The 24,248-nt window shown below is 31.8% G+C and overlaps 1 protein-coding gene across 3 annotated transcripts; it reads right to left on the bottom strand.

Annotated features, from left to right (window-relative positions):
- Window positions 1–1,870: 1,870 nt before the first annotated feature.
- Window positions 1,871–10,775, bottom strand: LOC132032796 (uncharacterized). 3 transcript variants are annotated; one of them, XM_059422525.1, is made up of 5 exons: window positions 9,986–10,010; window positions 8,291–8,412; window positions 6,123–6,224; window positions 2,883–3,040; window positions 1,871–2,185 (listed from the first exon to the last, which is right to left on the bottom strand). In XM_059422525.1, exons 2-5 carry the CDS (start codon window positions 8,382–8,384, stop codon window positions 2,066–2,068), a joined length of 474 nt encoding a protein of 157 aa, XP_059278508.1. In that variant the 5' UTR covers window positions 8,385–8,412; window positions 9,986–10,010; the 3' UTR covers window positions 1,871–2,065. The 3 variants fall into 3 exon arrangements, with proteins under 3 accessions (XP_059278508.1, XP_059278507.1, XP_059278510.1); XM_059422524.1 differs by lacking the exons at window positions 8,291–8,412; window positions 9,986–10,010 and adding an exon at window positions 10,661–10,775; XM_059422527.1 differs by lacking the exons at window positions 8,291–8,412; window positions 9,986–10,010 and adding an exon at window positions 9,846–9,968.
- Between the last annotated feature and the right edge of the window lie 13,473 nt (window positions 10,776–24,248).

Genomic DNA, 24,248 nt, shown 5'->3' on the forward strand with positions numbered 1-24,248 from the left:
AATTTTACCAAGTACAACGGCCAAGGTGGACGATTATGTAATTTTACCAAGTACAACGGCCAAGGTGGACGATTATGATTGGTTCAAGTCAGGTGTGGATGTAGAATGTAACTACTAGGTTGATTTGAACCCACTATCAACGGCTAAGGCGGACGATTATGATTGGTTCAAGTCAGGTGTGGATGTAGAGTGTAACTACTAGGTTGATCTGAACCCATTATCTTTGGAAGTCTTAACCCTATATACGAGTTAACATATTTGCTAAATGTGCAAAAACAAGTGGTTTATAACTCTGTAAATCAAATAAGTAGTGATAGAATTCCAAACTCGAACTCATAAAATTCAAATCTTGAATTTGCCATTGGTAGCATTTTGATAATCTCACAATGAAAATAGGGGCAGATCTAATTCTTCCGCTACAGTTTCATTCAAAGCCGTATTTTGGACTTGGAGCATAATATATATGTGAAAATCGACGAAAATGTCAACAAATTAATAATAGATCTGTAACCCGTAATTTTGGAAGTACAACGAGTTCAGTATTAAAGAACTTTAAAAATCGAACTCATTAAATTAAAATTCTAAATTCCGTCTTTGTATGAAAATGGAGAGGTAACAACAAAGTAGAAGGTTTCAATGGGGCCAAGTTAGGATAGGGGACAAGGTGTGCCTCTAGCAATAATACAATCACAAGGGGTGCAAAGCAACTTCTTTTTATCAATTAGAAGAAAGTTTAGAGGATATAAAGCAATAGTGACTCAAAAACCTTTTTGCTATTGTGCATGACCTTTTCTCAACAAGTCAAAAAGCCATAAAGCAAAGCCCCTTATATGATGTTGATTTGACAAGCTAACTAAAAGCACAGTCAATAGTTTCTTTGGATATTATTTCTCTTGTCAGAGAGAAAATTAAGGGATAAAAGCTTTGGTATCAAAACTAAACAACCACCTCTCCAAAGGAGCATCCAATGGATGAGATCTAGATGCCCAAGGTTTGGAGTGATAAGAGCACACCGTACGATATGTGAATAAGGAAGAAACACATTACAGATTCAAACCTTGCCTGGCGTTTAAGTGGAAAAGGATAAAAGAGCCCATTATTCGTCGAGTTCAGAATGCTATGTCAATAACCAGAAGAAAAAACAAAGAAATTTTAAGTTTCACTAAAATAGGTTTAAGACCAAACCAATCTCTAGTAGAAAAAGAAAACCTTATTGCAACTACAAATACGAATAGATGCTCTCTCAAGACTCAAGAGATTAACAGGTTTCCATGTTTTGGCATTTTCAATTGTAGCACTCGGGGAACACCATGAATACATGTTGTGCACACACGTTGGAAAATTGCACAGATATAACACTACGCGTTGTTTCTTAAATTTTGTCACCGTTTAAAGATTTTGTTCAAAATGGACAAACGCATCTGCAAATCCAACAAGAACTGTGAAGAATGAAAATTGTACTAACACTATGACCGGTCTGTCATAACTTGAAGCATGATTTTTCATTCTTCGTGGAGTATAATATCAAGGCCATTGTACACAACTTCCTTAAACGTCGACAGAAGTTAAACACCGGGTATTAAATCATCCTATTTCAGCAAATCACCCTCTAAAGGTCCCATTCCTGCACCTTGATGAGTCTGGCAGTTCAACTGATAGGCATAAGCCACCCCTCAATAGACCATCTGAGCTACCATTCGGCAGAGCCAAGAAGCAAGAGTGACTCGATAAATTGAGTGCCACTACATATGATCCATCCCCAGATGCAACACATACCAGCCCCTTCCGACTTAAATAGTGCTACACGATCTCAAGGATGCAACACACACCACCCCCTACTGGCTTATTAGCAAAGGATAAGCATTATCCCTAGGACAAAGAAACATATTTTTCTTGAATCTCTGAGAAAACCAGTGGCACTGGTATTACCGTATAAAGAAGTACACGAAAATGCCATAGACCACATAATACAAGTATTATACATTAAGCAGAAACAGAAACTCCTTTAAGACACTTTAATTACATAATTGATAAACCATTATTTGTCACTAAGTCCTTGGACCACCTAGCTAGATGCTGCTAATGCCTGGGATTCAGCTATGAACCCAATGCTGAAGCCAAAACTTATGCATGACAGTTCCTTATTCTTTTCATCCACCATCTTCATTGTAAGTGTGTATGATCCCTGAATTTAAAAAAGGCAAAACAAAAACACCATTAAGTATGCTTGAAGGCAGCATTACAAGATTTTCTTCCAATTCAAACCGGAAACACCAAAATCAGCATCTGAAGTTCTGAAGCATCGAATAAAATATCAAGTAGATGCAATCAGAAAAAGCATCTTCAGTGGATATATCTGGATGTTTTTATCATGAAAAAAAAATGTATTGAACTGGCCTTTGATGTGGTCTAATTTTATAGTACGCTTCCTCCGAAAAAAGGATGAAGGGTGATAACAGAACCAAAAAACAAGATAATCTACAAGGGGAGGGGGTCAGCGACAACTTTCCTCCCTGAGGGCCATAGCGCACGGTTTTAAACTTGGTGGATAATGGGCCTGCCCCTTTACCCTTCTCCACTTAAATACCAAGCTTCTGTTTGTGGCAGGGTTCGAACCCGTGACATGAGCCTAACTCACACATCATGCATTGCGCTCTTACCCCTAGACCCAAGCCCCAGGCCCATAGCTTCAGAACATCCAAGAACTAGACCCCATTCCTTTCCAAAGAGGCACAGAAGATTAGGGTTTGAAGACTTGTAAGAAGTAAACAGCTCAAGAAATGGAGGGACGGGTATGCTCTTTTAAGAAAATTTATGCAGAATGGAAGTAGCAAAGGATAATAACATGGATGAATCAAAATTGAATCAGAAAGTTGACTCACAGGTGGAGTAAATCCAGGCAACTCTTGTGAGTGGGAAATCACGAAATCACCGGAAGCTGGGCAAGATGTCTCTTTACAAAGGTCGATGGCCTCGTGGTGGACATGAAAGAACAAATAGTTGACATCAATCACCAGCTTTCCTCCAGTGAGACTCTTACCTGCAAGGACAATTCACTGTTCAAGTAAAATAACTCTTTACCATATTCTTGAACTTTTTTTTCCCTGTCCAAGAAAGGGTGCAGAAAAACTAATAGACTATATGACAGAGCCACTGGTCATATGAGAGCAAAAGCCACTTTTAAAGGAATTGCAGAGCCATTATATTCATAAACATGAGAAAGTGAACCCAACATGTTTATTGATAACTTAAGCGTAGTGCTTGCGTCCATGCACAACATTCAAAGTTAATAAATGGTCGATGCCGCCCATACCTCAGCAAGATCCTTAGATACGATGAACAAACCATAGGCTAGACATAAAATTGACCACCAAACATCAGGCTGATGACATATAAATGGGATCAAACTTCTCATCATAACATGAGAGTTTTACTGCTTGCTCCACATTTTTTTTTTTTTGATTTAAACCCAAAAAAAAAGGACTCCACATTTAAAAAAAAAAAAAAAAAAAAAAAAAAAACTGGCAATACTATGCATGGGTGTGAAGATCCAACCAAGAAACAAGCATACCATTGCTTTGGAGTTTAGTCCTTGCTAAGCATATATCATTGGTGATAAGAGAAAACTACAACCACCAAGAAACTTCAGCAACATGATAATGCTAATTAGACAGTTAAGAGAATGTAAGCATCTATTTATTCGTCCCTCAATTAACTCTTTCATAAAAGAGGATAAACTCTTGATAACACAGAGTGCAGCTTTTCCAAACTAATCCCACAGATACATCCGAGGAAGGGGTTTAACTTCAAGTAACTTCAAAGTCTTACTTTGCTAGAGCAAAATTAAGGAGAAGTCTTTTAATCCGGCTTATCTAGAAAATGTAGAGGCTCTTGGGGAAAAAACTTAAAAGCCCTTGCAAACGAACCAAAATGTTACCTTTAGGAAAAGGAACCTTAAATTTGATTGGATACTTGATGAGCGGTATCTAGTTCTATTTACAAGAAAAAGACTTAAAAAAGCTGAATCTTTAACAAACTGTGATCACTGATTCTTCTCAATCAGCAAATTTAAAAAATAGAATAAGAGGAGTCCTAAAAAGCTGAGAAACAAACACTTAGGTTGACAAACTAGTGAGATAATAGCAATAGGAAGTTGCATTCTGAAGACTGGTAAGCTAATAAGACTAAAAAAACAAATGAAAATCACATTTACTGTGGTATGATCAGCTTTCCCTTTGGGTTAAAAACACGTGTCGTTGTTGATTGCTTGATCAATAGAAACTCCATCGAAGCCTCTCCATCCTTTCGGAAACTCCATCGAAGCCTCTCCATCCTTTCTTTCTTTTTTTCGTTTTTTCTGCACCTACTGAAGTTTCTTTACATGCAGCTCTCTTAACATTGATTACTTTCATGTTTTATGGAAACAAATTGATAACTTTCATGTTGGATACCTATCATTGTCCATACTTCTTTTTATAAATACGAAAAATATAATCCTTTCACTAACTGCATTTTTTATTTTTCTCAATTAAGAACACATGTACGAGAAAAATCAGTCCAGTCCCAGTCAAACTACAACAAAACCTTTTTAATCCAGCAACAATCGGTTGCATTCCTGAGATTCCTAAATACCTAGGAAGTAAGGAAAATAATTAAGAATATTTCTGGCAGCATGAAGTAACACGATGATCAGTAACTTTTTTTCTCAAATCAGATATAGAAGCTGAAACCAAAAAGGATAATACCAATTAGCAGTCAGTTTCTGCTATCTCCCTCGAGCTTTGTCCTTTACCTTCTGTACCCACCCAGCATAGTTTCACTAGATTTACACAAGGACATGACTCCAAGGTACCAACACTAAGTACTACTCCTTTTTTTTGTTTGACGAATAACACTAAGTACTCTTTCTTCTATGAGTCAAAATCTATGGGCTTCCAGTACTACTTTAGTTGATACTGATCGGCTAAAAATCTATGGGCTTCAAGTACTACTTGAGTTGAAACTGGTCAAAGCTGTGTAACTGACCTACTAACCTACATGTAATAACCTGTGGGTTGCATGTTTTCCCATGGTTTTCTATCTATTATGTTTCTGAACCTCTGTTCACCTTCCCAAATAAAACTTTCTTGAATAATTAAAAAAGGTTATGCCCATCTACCTGTGATAAACGCATGCTTAGGTGGGTCACGAGTAGGCCATTTGCTTACGAATTTCATATGCTTCTCTAATGGAACAGCTAATGGGTCAACAAGGTTGAGAAGAACTAAATCCAGCTTGAGCACGTAGAGAAGGAAAGAGTTCATCTTGCTGGGGATTTGCAGCACAAGCCTATTTGTCCGTGCTACTTAGGTTATACGAGTCTATATAGGTAAATCACGTCTCTTGCAAAATACTTAGTGAAGAGAAGTTACATTATTCACTAAGTTTAACATATCTATCTTAATGCACATGCACATATCAATACAGACACACACATCCTGTCAACAATATTAGAAAAATTATAAGGTCTATAGTTGAACTTCTCCATATGCTTTTTGTCCTAGGCCTTGTTCGTCCACACTTTCCAGAAGATGAAGGATAAGGAGAATGAAAAATAACACAGAAATGAAGGGTAAGAATCCAAGTTTCTAACATCATTGTAAATATTTCCATGTTAATATAAAGTATAACCACTAGTAAAGTGATTGGTTTAAAAGGAGGGAAAGAAAAGTGAAGAAGGACACAAGGCTATGTCAAAAACCATCTAACATTTTGATCACTCAAAATGCGAGAACAAATACAAAGACTTGAGGGCTATAGACAACAAGTGTACTCGATGTAATTTCTCCTCCAGCAATAACATGAAATTGTGTTCACTACTTCTATTGCCTTTTCCAATTTTAAGGATATAAAAATCCAATAATCTCAACCAAGCTAGGCATGTAAGCAAGACATACATCCAATTATTTAACAGATTATTTGAGAGTAGCCAATAAAACCGGCAAATTATATAGAAGCAAGTAAAATAGTTAATCAACTTAAGTACTTAACCATCAAAGTTCACTAAAATCAACCTGTTGAGTATACATGAATATGAGAAAAGGAAAAAAACAAAGAGAGAGAATATGCAAGTAGTTCATTACCTGTGTTTGCACTAATACTGAATGTGGTCTTTTTACCTCCGCTAACAGGATAGGGTGTTATATCTATTCCACTGACCTTCACATCATAATTGGCCCTTTTATCTGCAAAACCAAAAAACAATTCCATCAGCTGGCATATTATAATAAAAAGACACTATACCCAATGTAATCTCACAAGTGGGGTCTGGAGAGGGTAGGATGTACGCAGACCTGACCCCTAGCTTTGTGGGGTAGAGAGGATGTTTCAGATAGACCCTCGGCTCAAAAGAAATGTATCCAACGCAGAATTGTAAGAAAAATAAAACAGCAAAATAGCAAGATACAAGACAAGTGCAACAACAGATAGTCATACACATTGAAGCATAAGAAACTACGTGACAACTAAATAATATTACTAAAAAGAAGAAAGGGAGAGGAGAAGGCTAGCCCCCTGTCTCACTTACACAAAGTGGGACAACATTCAGCTACCTATTAACCTTCTACCATAATCCTCGACCTCCATACCTTCCTATCTAAGGCCATGTCCTCAGTTAGCTGAAGTTGTGTCATGCCTGTCTAATCACCTCTCCTAGCTAGCATATCACAATTATATTTATTAAAGTTTCCTCAATGTTTCCCAAAGATCTATTCTACCTAAAATGAGAGAAAAATGGAGAAAAACTATCTTACAAGTACAAAGATATTATTTTAAAAATCTAGTACTGCTTATTATATACTCCCTTTTTTTTTTTTCTTTTTTTTTTTTTTTTTTTTTTTTTTTTTTTGATAAGGAGTACTACTAATTATATATATAGTCCTTCCCTGTCCTTCTTGCTTTACGAGATTTAAAAAATGATCTTCTCTTTTTCAAATTACCACTTGTAGCACAAAATGATTTCTGTGACCATTTAGTATTATGAAAAAAATTACCACTTATAGCACCTTCTTCGTGAAGTACAACTTATAGCTTATCTTGTATAGTCTGTAAATATCTAACAAATTTTATTTTCAAAAAGTGAATGAATTTATATCAAACTAAGTTTGTGCTTGTACAAGCTTCCAACTTTAGCAAAGGAGATAATTTCAAGACTGTATAAAAACAATATCAGAAAACAATCGTCAGTTGAAACAGAAACAAACACAACAAATCACCAAAAATCAGATAGCATTAAACACTCCCTAAATTTCAAAAACCCAAAATGGGTATCTACAAACAGATTCAACAGACAATCAAGAATGTAAAAGTAAAAAAAAAAAAAAAAAAAAAAAAAAAAAAAAAAAACTTTCAAAGGAGATAATTTCAAGACTGTATAAAAACAAGGTCAAACAAGTTTTTCTTTGACCATGATTTTTTTTTTTTTATATATATGTTAACTATAGTGATACTTCTTAAGTAGTTTCAAATATGTAAATTTTATTTATTTAAATATTTCATGTTTAAAATCATGATCAAAATTGAAAAGTTTAACACTTGGAATCCGAACTGTGCCACATATATTGGGTGAGTAAGAGATTAAAAAAAAAAAAAAAAAAAAAAAAAAAAAAATTTTTTTTATAAACCCCTAAAATTCAAGAACCCAAAATGGGTATCTACCAAACAGATTCAAGAGACAATTAAACAAAAAGATCCAACAAAATCTGTATTAAAAACACAAAAATCAAGCAAATTTTTGGTCATATGTTGTAGAGTCAAAGGTCCCAAATATGTATGTGTACCTATTTAAGGTTTCAAATTAATGTTAAACTTTAACCCATTAATTTTATTGAAACATCCTTAACCAAATAGATATTGTACATATTTAAGGTTTCAAATTAATCCCAAAAATAAAGCAAACTTTATTAAAAACCCAAATTGTACAAAAAAGTAAGTCAAAACAATGAAAGATCAAACAAAAGATCCATCAAAATCTGCATTAAAAACAAAAATATGCAAATTCTTGGTCAAATTTATGACCAAATGTATGTGTATATATTTAAGGTTTCAAATTAATATTAAACTTTAACTGAGACGCCTTTAACCAAATAGATACTAATTTTATTGAGACGCCCTTAACAAAACAGATTGAAGAGACAATCAAACAAAAGATCCATCAAAATCTGCATTAAAAACCCAAAAATAGAGCAAATTTTGGGTTGCAAATTGTACAAAAAAGTAAGTCAAAGGACCAATGAAAGAAAATAAAACTTACTGCAATACTCAAAATTGGTAGATTCAGCTGAAGTGAAAGGAGAGAGAAGAGATAGAGAGAAGAGAAGAGCAACCAAGAGTTTTGTAGAAGCCATTGTTATTGATTGATTGAAGCAAAGTGAAAAAAGAGCAAGTCTCCCATTAATAAAGTGGAAAAAACAAAAAAAGACAAAACTAATTTTTTTGTGCAGTTGTATATATTTAAAATTTGACTTTAAACCATTAATTTTATTAATTATTAAAAATGCTGTCAGAAAAGTACCAATGATGTCCGAAACTACATGTATATATAAATTTAAAATTATTTTTTATTTATATATAGTAAATATTAAATCCACTTAACTTCTTTTATATATTTGAATTCTTAGGTGAAAGGCTTGACTCAGGAGTCACTGATTGTTGACCAAACAGATCGAAAATTGACAATAAAACAAAGGGATTCAGTAAAATCTTTGTAAAAAAAATCAAAATTTAGTCAAATAAAACAAGGTAACTAAGGGGAAAACGATAAAAAAATAATAAGATAAAAATGATTATTTAGTAATTTCTTATCTTTATTTTTTAATAAACTTCAACTTTTACATAAAAATTGTAGATTTTTTTATGATTTTCGACATAAATTTTTTGATAGGACAAAATTACAAAAATTATTTTTTTCTTTTTTTTAAAAAATCCAGATTTATAATTTTTTTTTTAAATATGATTTTTTTTAAAAATGCAGTTTTAAAAAACTAACTTTTTTTTATATAATTAAAATATTATTTTTTAAGTAATTTGTTTTTGAACCAAACGACCCCTTAAAGGACCAGTGAAGGAAAAGAAAAAAAGCAAAAAAATTACTGCAATACTCAAAATTGGTGGACTCAGCTGAAGTGAAGACATAGGGAGAAGAGAAGAGTGACGATGAGTTTTGTAGAAGCCATTGTTATTGATCGAAGCAAAAGTGAAAAAACGGACTGATAAAGATTTGGAAGAGGAGAACATATAGGAAACAGCTAAAAGATAAAGGGCAAGCCTCCCATTAATAAAGTGGAAAAAACAAAAAAAGACAAAACTAATTTTTTTGCTGGTGCATATATTCAAAAGCCACGTGTTAAATTTTGGTGGACCGAATCTAATTCGTTTAAAAAAAATGGATAGATCTTTTTTTAAATCACGTGATATTTTTTTAATTAAATAACTAACCTAAATGATCTATCAGCAAAAAGAAGTGTACTTGCACAATTTTATAACATATATTTACACCATTTTATAGTAATATATACATGGATATATCTACTTTAAATGGCAAAATTAAAGGTATATTTGCACCTTTGTCCTATTTAAAATTTAGCCTTAAACCACTAATTTTATTAAGACCCTGTTAGACAGGTCAAACAGATCGAAAGGACAATCACTAATTTTATTGAGACACCATTGACAGAACAGATCAAAAAGACAATCAAACAAACGGATGCAACAAAATATTCAGTGAAACCCCGAAAATCAATCAGATTTTGGGTTACATATGGTACAAAAAAGTAAGTCAAAGAACCAGTGAAGGAAAAAAAACTTACTGCAATACTCGAAATTGGTGGATTCAGCTGAAGTAAAAGGAGATAGAATACAAAGGGAGAAGAGAAGAGTGACCAAGAATTTTGTAGAAGCCATTGTTATTGATTGAAGCAAGCAAAGTCGAAAAAGGAACGTTAAAGATGGAAGAGAATATATAGGAAACAGTTACAAGGTAAGAACAAGTCTCCTATTTAAAGAGTTAAATGACCATCTCCAAATATATTAGGATAAAAATTTAGGTGCACCCAATATTTATATTTATACCAATGAATAAATAAAAGAAAAAAATTTCATAAATAGCTATATTTTAGAGTGTAATTACAAATGTTAGCTACAGTTTGCGTATTTATAAAACATAGCTATAATTGTGCATAGAGTAGCTGTAGTTTAGAGTCATTATTAGTGCATAATCGCACTTGGATAAGCTATATCAACGCATACAATTACACCGGATTAGCTGAAATCAAGGGTATCGTACCGTATTAATGCACACAGTTACGCGTGTGTATTATGTGTTGGCTACAAGACCCAAAATATAGTTGCGCTTTGTAATTTTTTTAAACTATAGTTGTATGTCATAAATACAATCTAAGTGTTTGTCACATCGCGTATTTTTTCTTAAATAAATATATTACTCCCTTTGTGTCAATTTTATATGGTAGTTTTCGCTTTTGGAGAGTTAATTTAACTAATTCAAGATACGATCAAACAAAAAGATCCAACAAAATCTGCATTGAAAAACCACTAATCAAGCAAATTTTGGGGTGCATATTGTACAAAAAGTAGGTCAAAGAACCAATGAAGGGAAAAAACTTACTGCAATACTCAAAATTGGTGGATTCAGCTGAAGTAAGAGGAGAGAAAAGACATAGGAAGAAGAAAAGAGCAACCAAGAGTTTTGTAGAAGCCATTGCCATTGATTGATTGAAGCAAAGTAAAATATGGAAGAGAAGAGAATATGTAGGAAACACTTGGTAAAAAGGCCAAGTTTCCTATTAAAGCTTAACTACAATATCAACATTAAAAATTTAGGTGCACCTAATATTTATATTCAATCAATAAATATATTTATTTATGTTTTCCTATGTATTAATGTCATTAATTGCTAATTTAAATGGTTATTATAATAACAATGGTTTTGCATTATTACACGTCAATAATCTAATAATTTTGTACTAATATTTTTAAAAAAGTAGAATATAAGATAGAGATATCATAAAACGGGTAGGTAAAAATTAAAAATTTATTAAATAACTAGGAGAAAAAAAATAAGGACGCAATCATACTAAATTGGTAGTTACATAAATTGACATTTTTCATCACTACATAATAACGGGTACAACAATACAATACAATAAAAGTTAACTATAGTGAATTGGTATAGTTAAACTAGTGTATGTTTTCATTTATTTATCATTTAACTATTGTGAATTAGTATGCCTTTTTTTTTTCCATCGGGTATTTAATACTCAGATTGAAATCTCGATTAATTCAGATTCAAGTCATGGAAGGCTCATTAAAAGAAAAAGCTTTTCCTATTAGAATTTTTTTCTAGATTCACATCACGCAAGTCTATTAAAAGAGAAAATGTTTTCTATTTGAGTTTCTTTTTCATATTTAGGGCTTGAATGCTAGACCTTTTAAAGTCTTAATCTTATCCATAACCCTAACGTCTAATGATAAATAATTAGTGTCATTTGATATAAAACAAATTTTTGTTCCAACGTCACATATTGACTGCTACTTAGGAAGGAGAGAACCGACATGAAGGAGTGTTAAGTGGGCAACGTATGAAATTTACAATTATGGATTATCTGGTTGTTGCTCCAATAATAAGAAAGAATAATTTATCTTTTTTGGATGGGTGTGAAAGGACAATTTCGTAATTTCAGTAATTGCTTAGCAATATAAAACCCTGTCGTTACTAAAATAACTATATTATAAAATTAATATATGGGATTGTTTTATTTCTAATATAAAATTTACATAAATAATGTAATGTTTGTGTTCCAGTTGAAAATTTGGACTAATATAGTGACTGAAAGATAAAGGATTTAAAAAAAATAAAAATGAATTGATCGGTTGATTGTGTGGTGTATTGTATTCACATCATACAAGATTTGATATTTACATAAGGAGAAATTGGTCATTAACATGCTCAATCCATTATCAATTCTATGATGCATAGCGTGTTCCATCTGACTCTTATTGGGGGAAAATATGAAGAAGTAAATACACTAAAAAGCTAAGGGGGGTCCAAATGTCTACTATATATACTTTAAAAAATAATTTTAACCCTATATATACAACAGAATTTTTTTCCAGGACTTTCATCTAGGAAACACTTAATCGTTTCGTCGAAATTTTTTATCGGATACACATCTAAATATTTTCAATCACTGCTTGAATGACTTGACTATAAATAATATCGAGCAACTCTTCGCTATACTAGACTTACATCTTTAATTGTGTGACATATATGAAAAGAGTGAAATCGAATTTTGATTGAAACAAATATTTACCTATTGACCTTATATTGCAAACAAATTAGTGATTCTTCTAGGGAAATTGTTCAAGTATTTGCGTGCCAGAATTTTCAATAAGTCAAACTAATAGCTTTAATCTACCCCGGTGCAGAAAAATTTAAATTGAATATTGATGAATTTTAAGAAATGTCAAGAATCAAACTAAAAATGTTGCTTTTTGAGGGATTTTAAGAAATGTCCAAAGAACGTGGCTGATGGGATACTCAGTTAAGATAAGCCTATTTTAAGCCACTATGAATTATCGTATACAAGGATTGAAATTAGCAAAACGAATGGGTATAAAAAACTAGAAATAGAAACATACTATCTACTTGATTTCAAATTTACCAAAAGGGAGGATATACATACCACCATCTTAGCGATGTCAATAAAGATCGTAAATGCTTGAAGTTAACAAGGCAACTATTCAACATATTTGATGGGACCGAACTAATGCGTAGATTTGTAGATTTTGACAAATGAAGGTCACAAACATGAAAAAGATTTGTTAGTCTAAAGAAAAACATTTCAGAAAAAAATAGAATTTTCCAAGTCAAGCTAAGCAATGTAGCTCATGAAGTAATTGAGTTTTTTTAGTTAGGTTTTTTCAGTGTAACAAAAATTGATCCTCATTTTTTTTTTCTTTCCTTTTTGTTTAATGTGTTTCTTCCTTTCCAAATTTCATTCGGAACCGGAAGCTAATTTCTGTTATTCTCCAATTCCAATCTGGAATAGGCAGCTCAAATTCTGTTATCAAACAAGGGTTGAAATTAGCAAAAGAAATGAGATATAAAGATCTAGAAGTAGAAATATGCTCTAATTACTGTCAAATTTTATCAAAGAGGATATAAGTATCACCTTCTTAGAGATATTATTAAAGATTGTATATATTTTCTTGAAGTTAACGACAACACTATTAAACATATGTGATAGGACGCGAACTAATGCGTAGCTTTTTAGCAAATAAAGGTCCCAATATTTTTATTTTTTTTGTTGCTAATTTGAAAAAATACACTCAAGAAAATAAAGTTTTTTCTCCTACCACACTTAAGCCATATAGCTTGTGAAATTTCTATTTTTTTTAGTTAGGTTTCAACATAACAAAAAATATCTTATTTCTTAGTTAGGTTTTAAGAAATATCAAGAATCAAACTAAAAATGCTGCTTTTTGAGGGATTTTAAGAAATGTCCAAAGAGCGTGGCTGATGGGATCAGTTAAAATAAAGCCTATTTTAAGCCACTATGAATTATCATATACAAGGATTGAAATTAGCAAAACGAATGGGTATAAAAAACTAGAAATAAAAACATATTGTCTACTTGATGTCAAATTTATCAAAAGGGAGGATATATAGTACCACCATCTTAGCGATATCATTAAAGATCGTAAATGCTTGAAGTTAACAAGGCAACTATTCAGCATACTTGACGGGACGCGAACTAATGCGTAGATTTGTAGATTTTCGGCAAATGAAGATCACAAACATGAAAAATATTTGTTACTCGGAAGAAAAACATTCCAGAAAATCGAATTTTTCAAGTCAAGCTTAAGCAATGTAGCTCATGAAGTAATTGAGTTTTTTTAGTTAGGTTTTTTCAGTGTAACAAAAATTAATCCTCATTTTTTTTTTCTTTCCTTTTTGTTTAATGTGTTTCTTCCTTTCCAAATTTCATTCGGAACCGGAAGCTAATTTCTGCTATTCTCCAATTCCAATCTGGAATAGGCAGCTCAAAAGGGTTGAAATTAGCAAAAGAAATGAGATATAAAGATCTAGAAGTAGAAATATGCTCTAATTACTGTCAAATTTTATCAAAGAGGATATAAGTATCACCTTCTTAGAGATATTATTAAAGATTGTATATATTTTCTTGAAGTTAACGACATCACTATTAAACATATGTGACAGGACGCGAACTAATGCATAGCTTTTTAGCAAATAAAGGTCCCAATATTATTTTTTTTTTTTTTTTTTGCTAATTTGAAAAAACACACTCAAGAAAATAAAGTTTTTTTCTCCTACCACACTTAAGCCATATAGCTTGTGAAATTTCTATTTTTTTTAGTTAGGTTTCAACATAACAAAAAATATCTTATTTCTTAGTTAGGTTTTAAGAAATATCAAGAATCAAACTAAAAAATGCTGCTTTTTGAGGGATTTTAAGAAATGTCCAAAGAGCGTGGCTGATGGGATCAGTTAAAATTCATTTTAAGCCACTATGAATTATCGTATACAAGGATTGAAATTAGCAAAACGAATGGGTATAAAAAACTAGAAATAGAAACATACTATCTACTTGATGTCAAATTTATCAAAAGGGAGGATATACAGTACCACCATCTTACGATGTCATTAAAGATCATAAATGCTTGAAGTTAACAAGGCAACTATTCAACATATTTGACGGGACACGAACTAATGCGTAGATATGTAGGTTTTCAACAAATGAAGGTCACAAATATGACAAAGATTTGTTACTCGGAAGAAAAACATTCCAGAAAATAGAATTTTTCAAGTCAAGCTTAACCTATGTAGCTCATGTAGTAATTGAGTTTTTTTAGTTAGATTTTTTCAGTGTAACAAAAATTAATCCTCATTTAGCATCCTTTTAAAACTATTTGCACGTTTTTTTCTTTCCTTTTTGTTTAATGTGTTTCTTCCTTTCCAAATTTCATTCGGAACGGGAATCTAAATGCTGTTATTCTCCAATTCCAATATGGAATAGGAAGCTAAAATTTCTGTTATCAAACAAGGATTAAAATTAGGAAAAGAAATGTGATATAAAGAACTAGAAGTAGAAATATGCTCTAATTACTGTCAATTTTTATCAAAGAGGAGGATATACAGTATAACCCTCTTAGAGATATTATTAAAGATTGTATATAATTTCTTGAAGTTAACGACATCACTATTAAACATATCTAACGGGACGCAAACTAATGCTGGCCTTTTAGCAAATAAAGGTCACAAAGTTGGTTTTTTTTTTTTTTTTTTTTTTTTGCTAATTTGAAAAAACACACTCAAGAAAATAAAGTTTTTCCTCCTACCGTAATTAAGCCATATAGCTTATGAAATTTCTATTTTTTTTAGTTAGGTTTCAACATAACAAAAAAATATCTCATGTAGCATCCTTTTAAGGTTTTAACACGTTTTCTTCCTTTCCTTTTCGTTTAATGTTTCATCAAATCCAAATTTCATTTGGAATAGGAAGCTAAATTCTGTTTTTCTTGAATTCGAAAAACTAAATGCTAATCTCCTTCTCCAATGCAAAATAGGAAAGATAAACCATAATTAAGCTCTATAAAAAGGAGTCTTAGAGAATTATTCTCAAATCTCATTACACTGTTTTTTTTTTCTCTCCAAAATTACTACTACTAGTTACTACAACAAACATGGCGCATGAACAATCACCACCACCTTCATACACATTGTCCTTATTTCCACTCTCATCAGAAAATCACATCATCGATTTAACAGATGACGACGACGAAGAAGAAGAAGAAGAAGAAGCTGTTATGTTGAACAAAGATTCCAAATCAGTCTCGCGAAAACGAAAATCAACGTGTAATTTCTCCGTAAAAGAGCAAAAAGAAAAGAAGAAAAAGCATGAAGGTGAGACACTTAATTTGATTTCGAACATTGAAGAAGAAGAACGAAGAAGTAGAAAATCTTGTGAAGACGAATTTGCTTCATCGTCAAGAACAAAGCCATTACTACAACAACAACAACATACTCAGTTTAATCTCACAAGTGGGGTACGGAGAACAACAAAGCAATTGCCTTCTACTTATTTAACAGATAAAGAAGAAGCTGTAATTTTGAACAAAGATATTGATTTTGTCTCGCCAAAGCGAAAATGGCTGAGTAAATTCGCCGCGAAAGGGAAAAAAGAAAAGAAGAAGGAGCATGAATGTGAGACACTTAATTTGATTTCGAACATCGAAGAAGAACAGAGAAGAAGTGAATTTCCTGAAGGCGAATTTGCTTCATCGTCGAGAATAAAGCAATTGCCTTCTACTGATTTGAGTCTATCTATATCTGAATACGAAATTTTCGCTCAAGGCTTAGAAAGAAGTAAAGGGGTTTCAAAGAGGAATTCTAATACTATCATGAAAAAGTTCCATGATAAACTTCCAATGGAATGGCTAAGTTTGTCGATAGTAGCGGAATCAGAAATTTATGTCGGAGATTTTAAAATAATATAATACTAGAATGTCAAAGTTTCGAATCGACAGTTAATACGTACTATAGAATAGAAAGAGTCTGTTTTTGTTTTATTTATCTTGTATAATTTTGCCGAAGAAGGAAATTTAACTGAAACATTCAACTCTACATAGTTCTTCCCTTGTTTATGAGAATATTGCTTCTTCCTTTTTCTTATTTTCGGAGAAATTAGGTTACGGAATTTAGCAATTTCTTTTTTGTTTTTTCTTCCTATAGAGGAATTGTATGCATCGAGCTATGATACCTTTCCTTGTCAGCTTTCTATTATAAATTGTTTGTTGAAATCTTTTCAGCGCATCAATCATTTGTTGGAAGTCGTAGTGGCTGATGTTCTGCTTATCCATACAACTTTCTTGACTGTTTTGTTAGGCATTGGCATGAGCAAGAAAGCAGAAAAGAGGAAAGCAGAAAAATAGAGATTCAAATCTCCCTTTTTTCCCCTTCTTGTTTGCAAGAAAAAAAAGAAGTACAATTGAACTAAACGGTAAACGAAAAGCATAGTAGGAGAAATATAAAGATGCATTAAACATGGTCAGTTGAACACTATTCACCAAAAATTTAAATTACATATTTAGATACAAATTATATTATATAATTTTTCTGTAGAAGGGCAAAAAGGAAAGAAGAAAGGGATTAAAAGTGTGGTCGCTGAATTTGATTCGAACCTTGAAGAAGAAGTAGATTTTGAGAAGGGGAATTTGGTTCATCATCGAGAATAAAGCAATTGTCTTCTACTGATTTGACTTTGTCTATGGCTGATACTATCATAAAAAAATTCCATTACAACCTACCAAAGGAATGGCTAAGTTTATCAATAGTAACAGCGGAATAAAAAATTTATGTCGAGATTTAAAATAATAATAATACTAAAATGTCACACATTGAAGCGGCAGTTTATACTTTATATACAATGGAGAGTTTTCATTTGTTTGCGCTATTAACTACATAATTTTTGATGAAGGGATTCAATTGAACACCCAACTGCACATAGTTCGCCCTTGACTATGAGAATATTGTTGCTTCCCTTCTTTCTTTCTTTCTTTTTTTTCACTTTTTTTGGGGGGGGGGGGGGGGGGGGGGGGAATTAGGTTACTGAATTTAACAATTTCCCCCTATAGAGGAATTGTATGCATTGTGAATAACCTTTCACCGTCATGCTTTCAACTATAGATTTTTTGTAGAAATCTTTTCCTCCTACACGTCTTATGTGGAGTGAACTTTCACCCTTGATAATAGCTTAAGAGTCCATTTGGATTAGCAAATTAGTAGTAGTTGATACATATTAGGTGCTGAAAAGTATTTTTAGTGTTGAAGTTAATTTTATAAATAAGCAATTAAATTGCACGCCCTGAAAGAAAAAAGGAAAAAGATGATGTAAAAAAGTAATTGTGCTTGCATATCAGTATAGCCTCAAAATTACTTAGCGACATGAAATAATACATCTTCCTTAAACATCTATCAATGTCTTTTCTGACCTTTACTCTAGCTTCATGAGATCATAGAGAAAAATGAGGCAGATTATATAAAGAATCCAAAACAAAAACAAAAAATTTGGACATAGAAGAAAACTTTTTGTTTCAATGACATGTTATACATGTGAATTTAGAAGAAAAAAACTAGATAATTAATCTACAGTATACATAAAAGAAGAAAAAAAAAATCGAAAGTATTATGTTCGAGCCCTCAGAATTTGCCTTTGTAGAGGGCGCTTCACCTCCAAAACAAGACTTTTCTGCGCAAATCCGCATAAAATAATTCACAAATAGCCACTTTTCAGCCCTTGTAATTGAGAAATAGTCACTGCTATGGAGTTTCAAATTTCACAGGTGAAACTCCTTGATAATGTCCTAGAGTTTCACGTGTGAACTTAAAACTCCATTACAGTAACTATGTTACAATAATAGGATAAAAAACTGGCAAGCATACGCTATTTCGCCCCCAAATTTGGACTAACCGAGCCCAAAAACAGAAACCAAACACTAAAAAACATTGAATTTGAATGCACTTTATCCAATAGGTCTAGTTGCCAAAGGAACAACTTCAGCCAGAGGAGTGGATTGTGGTGTTGGGCTGTTGGCAATGGAGAAGTTCTACAAACAACCTATTGCTATAAAATAAAAAAATAAAAAAGCTGCGCAAAAGAATCAAAATTGGTAGTTCAGGACAAGGTTTCTAAGGCCAGGTTTAGCTCGAACATTGCAGGTGTAGGCTATTTCTCAAGCAGGGCTTTCAACTTCTCTACTCTTTTCAAAGATCCTCATATTCCTTTCAGTCAACACATAACTTTCTAAAGATTCTAGCATGTTCAGACTTCCCTTTTAGTAATTGTGTTAACTTCAGACCATACATAGCTCCTACAGATAAACAACCGAGCCAGTAGGCTTGAATGCCAAAAGGACACTTTGAACCAATTGCATCCTTCCTGCATAGGACAACTTCTTAGTAGTCCATAATGACACTCCCTTAACAATCTTCTCAATCAATAGTTGCCATTGTACTATAGTCAGCTTTTTAATAGATAATGGGATACCTAAATACTTGAAAGGACACTCTCCATGTATATATCCTAGATGTTGTAGAATTATGTCTCTTTCACCTTGTGTAACTCCTCCAAAGTACACTGAACATTTGTTCAGATTGACTTGCAACCCTGAGGCCTGAGAGAACAGCAGGAATAATTTGTGGAATGCAGTCACAGAGACTAGGTTCCCTTTAGAAAAAGGAAGCAAATCATGAGCAAGGCTAAGATGTGTAATTTCTAGCTTTGAGCATCTAGGATGGACTTTAAAGGATTTGTGTAATATCTAGCTTTGAGAAAGTATTTCCTCCTTTAATTATTGTAGGATTTAAGAATTGGAGATTATTCGACTTCTTGCAAAAATATTTTCTTCTTTTATTTAAATCTGGAATTTCAGAAATATTTTTTATTATTTACACAAGCCTAGGAATTTTCGTACTCAGAACACAATCTAATTCCTTCTTCGAAAGTGACAAGTTCATGTAGGAAGAAGCAATCGTATTTGCTTTTAAAATAACAACTTTGCCTATGAAAAATCTGTTCTTCTAAACGATAACAAAGAGTAGATTAATATTTTGTTTTTGAAATCGTGCTTTTATAATAGTACAAATATATAACTTATAGTATTATATAGTTACCCTCTTTCTTTCTTTCTTTTTTTTTTTTTTTTTTTTTTTTGCTTAAACCCTCTTTTTCTTTTTAGAATCAAAATTGAGTCCATAATAATATAAACAGTATTAGTTCATTTACTTTTATATAAATCCGACATACTGAAATTTAATGATATTAAAAGATGCATAGAGACTAATATATTCAAAAACACATATGTTGCTCAGTAAAGTCATACTCTATTAATTTTCATAATTTTACTCATTTAGCATTCTTTTAAATTTGGTACAAAGACGACATGAGTTAAATTTAAATGGAGAAATATATTCCGATGATTCATATAATTGATTCCAACTTATTTAGGATTAAGACATATAATCATGGAAAATACTTATTAAACACCTGATATTTGTATTAAACCAACTCAATTTATTATGATTTTTTTTTTTTGTTTTGAAAAAGGCATTCTGATCATTTATTAATCAAATCAAAGTTGATTACATTATGCATCAAAGGTGGGGGATCTAGTATCCACTCCATAGCATCAGACATAGAACCCGAAGCTCGAGTTAACAGATGGGCACCTTTGGTTCGCTAATCTTTTGAAAAAAGACAAAGAAATAGAAGTAAAGTCACACATGAATGCTTTTACAATCATGAATAATAATATCAAAATAAGTGACTTAATATAGCGAAAATAAGCCTGGACTAATCATGATTAAGTAATATAAGCGTATATAAATAGATGGCATGCATCTATCCGATTGGTATAAAACAATAAACAAACATTTACAACATTGATTTTATCGTACGTTTCCTTTTAATTTCTTTTCTCTTTTATTAATGAAAATTTCCTCCTTTAAAGTCCAACTTTGATATGGAATAGGAAGCTAAATGTAAATGCTATTCTCCTTCTATTCAAAATAGGAAACAAAAAACCATAATTAATCTCTACAAATAGGGGCCTCGAAAGAATTCTTCCCATTACACACTGTTTTCTCATATTACTACGTAACAAACATGAAGCAAGAAGAAGAAGCTGTGATCTTGAACAGAGATTTTGATTTGGTCTCGCCAAAGCAAAAACAGCAATTGCCTTGTACTGATTTGACTCTATCTATTGCTGAATATTCAGAGAATCAAGAAGCAGGGTTTTCAAAGAGGAATTCTGATACTACCCTCAAAAAATTCCATGACATTGTTCCAAAGGAATGGTTGAGTTTGTCGGTAGTAGCGGAATAAGGAATTTATGCAGGAGATTTAGAGTAATAATAATACTAGAATGTCACAGTTTGAATCGACAGTTTATACTTAAAATATAATCAAAAGAGTTTTTGTTTTTTGTGTTATTTTAAATGTATGACTTTTTGATGAAGGAAATTCAATTAAAACCTTAACTCTACATAGTTCCGCCCTTGTCTATGAGAATATTGCTTCTTCATTTTTCTTATTTCCGGAAAATTAGATTACAATGTTATAGTTTCAATCGACAGTTAATACTTACTATAAAAGTGAAAGAGTTAGTTTTGGCGTTATTTATCCTATATAATTTTTTTGACGAAGGAAATTCAATTGAAAACTTCAACTCTACATAGTTCCGCCTTTGTCTATGAGACTATTGCTTCTTCCTTTTTCTTATTTCCAGCAACATTAGGTTACAGAATTTAACAATTTTTCTCCATAGATTGTGATGTCATGCTTTCAACTATTATTTTTTTGTTGAAATCTTTTCTCCTGACACATGTTTTATGTGGAGTGACTTTTCACTCTTGATTATAGCTTTAGAGTCCGTTTGGATTAGCTAATTAATATGGTAGTTGATAATCATTAATTGTTGAAATATAGACTTTTGTGTTGAAATTGATTTTATAGATAAATAATTAAGCTGCACACAAATAGAAAAATTAAAAAAAAGAAGATGAAAAAAAGTAATTGTGCTTGCATAGCAGAATAGCCTCAAAATTATTTTTACAACTTATAAGATATCAAATAAACATCATGGCTTTAAGAGAAATAGGGAAATGTGAGGTAGGTTATGGGAAAAAGGCTTAAATATGCCATTGAACTATTAGAAAAGGCCCATTCATGCCACTCGTTAATAGTTGGGCTAAAAAATGCCACCGCCATTTATTATTCACTAACAGAACTCTACTACTACAATATTTTGTCACATGACATTATCTAAACCCTTCATTTTACGAGTGGCATATATGAGTCGTTTCGTAGTTCAGTGGCATATTTGAGCCTTTTCCCAATTCCTATATAAATCTCCATCTTTTCTAATTTTATGTAACAAGCTTATAAGGACAAGTTTGTCCCTTATACTAATAACATTATTATTTTACATGGAAAAACTACATACTCTCTTATTTAGTTATATTATGAATCTAATCCTATTCTACATCATTCATAATTTTCACGACTTTATGACTCTTTAAAAAGATCTAAAAAAATATAAAATTTGTTTAAGAAAAAAAGAGACGGGTTTAAAAGAGAGTATAGTAATGAGGTGAGATGGGTATGAAAATTACATATGAGTGTGACAAATTTGAGCCTTCTCCCTACCACTATTAACACCCCTAATTTCACTCATATGTAACTCTCCATACCCATTTATACCTCATTAGTGTACTTTCTTTTAAATATGTCTCTTTTTTTTCTTAAATAAATTTTATTTATTTTTAATCTTTTTAAAGAGCCATAAAGTAGGTAAAATTGTGAAGGATATATATAAGATTAGATTTATAATCCTATTAAATAAGAGACAATAGTTTTTCCATGTAAAATGAAAAAGTTATTAGTATAAGGGATAAACTTGTCCATATAAGCTTGTTACATAAAATTAGAAAAGATGGAGATTTATATAGGAATTGAGAAAAGGCTCAAATATGTCACTGAACTACGAAATGGCTCATATATGCCACTCATAAAATGAATGGCTTAGATAATGCCACGTGGTAAAATCTGGTAGTAGTAGAGTTCTGTTAGTGACTAATGGCATATATGACCCAAAATGGTAACAACGGTGGCATTTTTGAGCCCAACTATTAACGAGTGACATGAATGAACCTTTTCTGATAGTTCGATGACATATTTGAGCCTTTTCCCTAAATTATATAAGGAGTCCAAAAAAAAAATGGCCGTAGAAGAAACCTTTTCTTTCGATGACATGTTATACATATAAATTTAAAGGAAGACAGGAGATAGTGTTAATCTACAGATTACATAAAAGATGAGAAAAGTATCAAAAGTTCAGGGTTCGAGTCTTGAGAATGAAGTCATCTTCGTTAGAGATCGCTTTACTCCCAAAGCGAGACTTCCTCATGCAAATTCGAATAAAATTCACAGATTGCCACACTTCAGTCATTATAACTGAAAAATAGCCACCGTCATGGAATTTCAAACTTCACAGTAAAACTTCATAACTCAAAAATGCATAGGCCTCAGGCAACTTGCCGAAGAAAAACAACTTGATTAAAGGGTGTGGATATTTTTCAAAAATAATTAAAGGAGGAAAATACTTTAATTACTTTCCTAATTTTACTCAGTAAAGTCACACGCTAATTATTTTCATAATTTTACTCGTTTAGCATTCTTTTAAATTTGGTACAAAGATGACATGAGTTAAATTTAGATGGAGAAAGATGTTTGATGATTCATATAATCGTTTCCAACTTATTTAGGATTAAGACATATTATCATGGAAAATATTTATTAGCACCGGATGTTTATACTAATCAACCTCAATTATTATAATTAAGTGACTTAATATAGTTAAATAAGCATGGACTACTCATGATTAAGTAATATATGTGTATATAAACAGATGACATGCATCTATTGGATTGATGTAAACAACAAACAAGTATTTACAACATTCATTTTGTCTTAGCATCCTTTTTTTTTCAAAAATACGTTACCTTTTGATTTCTTTTCTCTTTTATTAATGAATTTCCTCCTTTAAAATCCAACTGTGATATGGAATAGGAAGCTAAATGCTATTCTCTTTCTCCAATTCAAATAGGACACAAAAAACCATAATTAATCTCTACATATAGGGGCCTCCAAAGAATTCTTCTCATTACACACTTTTCAGAAAATTACTAACAAACATGAAGCAAGAAGAAGAAGATGTGATTTTGAGTAATTTGGCTGAGAAAGGGAAAAAAGAAAATAAGAAAGAGCAGTTGCCTTGTACTGATTTGACTCTATGTATATCTGGATATTCAGAGAATCAAGAAGCAAGGTTTTCAAAGAGGAATTCTGATACTACCCTCAAAAAATTCCAGGACATCATCCAAAGGAATGGTTAAGTTTGTCGGCAGTAGCGGAATAAGGAATTTATGCAGGAGATTTAGAGTAATAATTATACTAGAACATCACAGTTTGAATCACAGTTTATACTTAATATATAATCAAAAGAGTAGTTTTTTTTTTTTTTTTTTTGCGTTATTTAAACTTGTATAATTTTATCGATGAAGAAAATTCAATTGAAACCTTAACTCTACGTAGTTCCGCCCTTGAGAATAT

This window comes from Lycium ferocissimum, chromosome 10, assembly GCF_029784015.1.
Source record: "Lycium ferocissimum isolate CSIRO_LF1 chromosome 10, AGI_CSIRO_Lferr_CH_V1, whole genome shotgun sequence".
Classification (NCBI taxonomy): Eukaryota; Viridiplantae; Streptophyta; class Magnoliopsida; order Solanales; family Solanaceae; genus Lycium; species Lycium ferocissimum.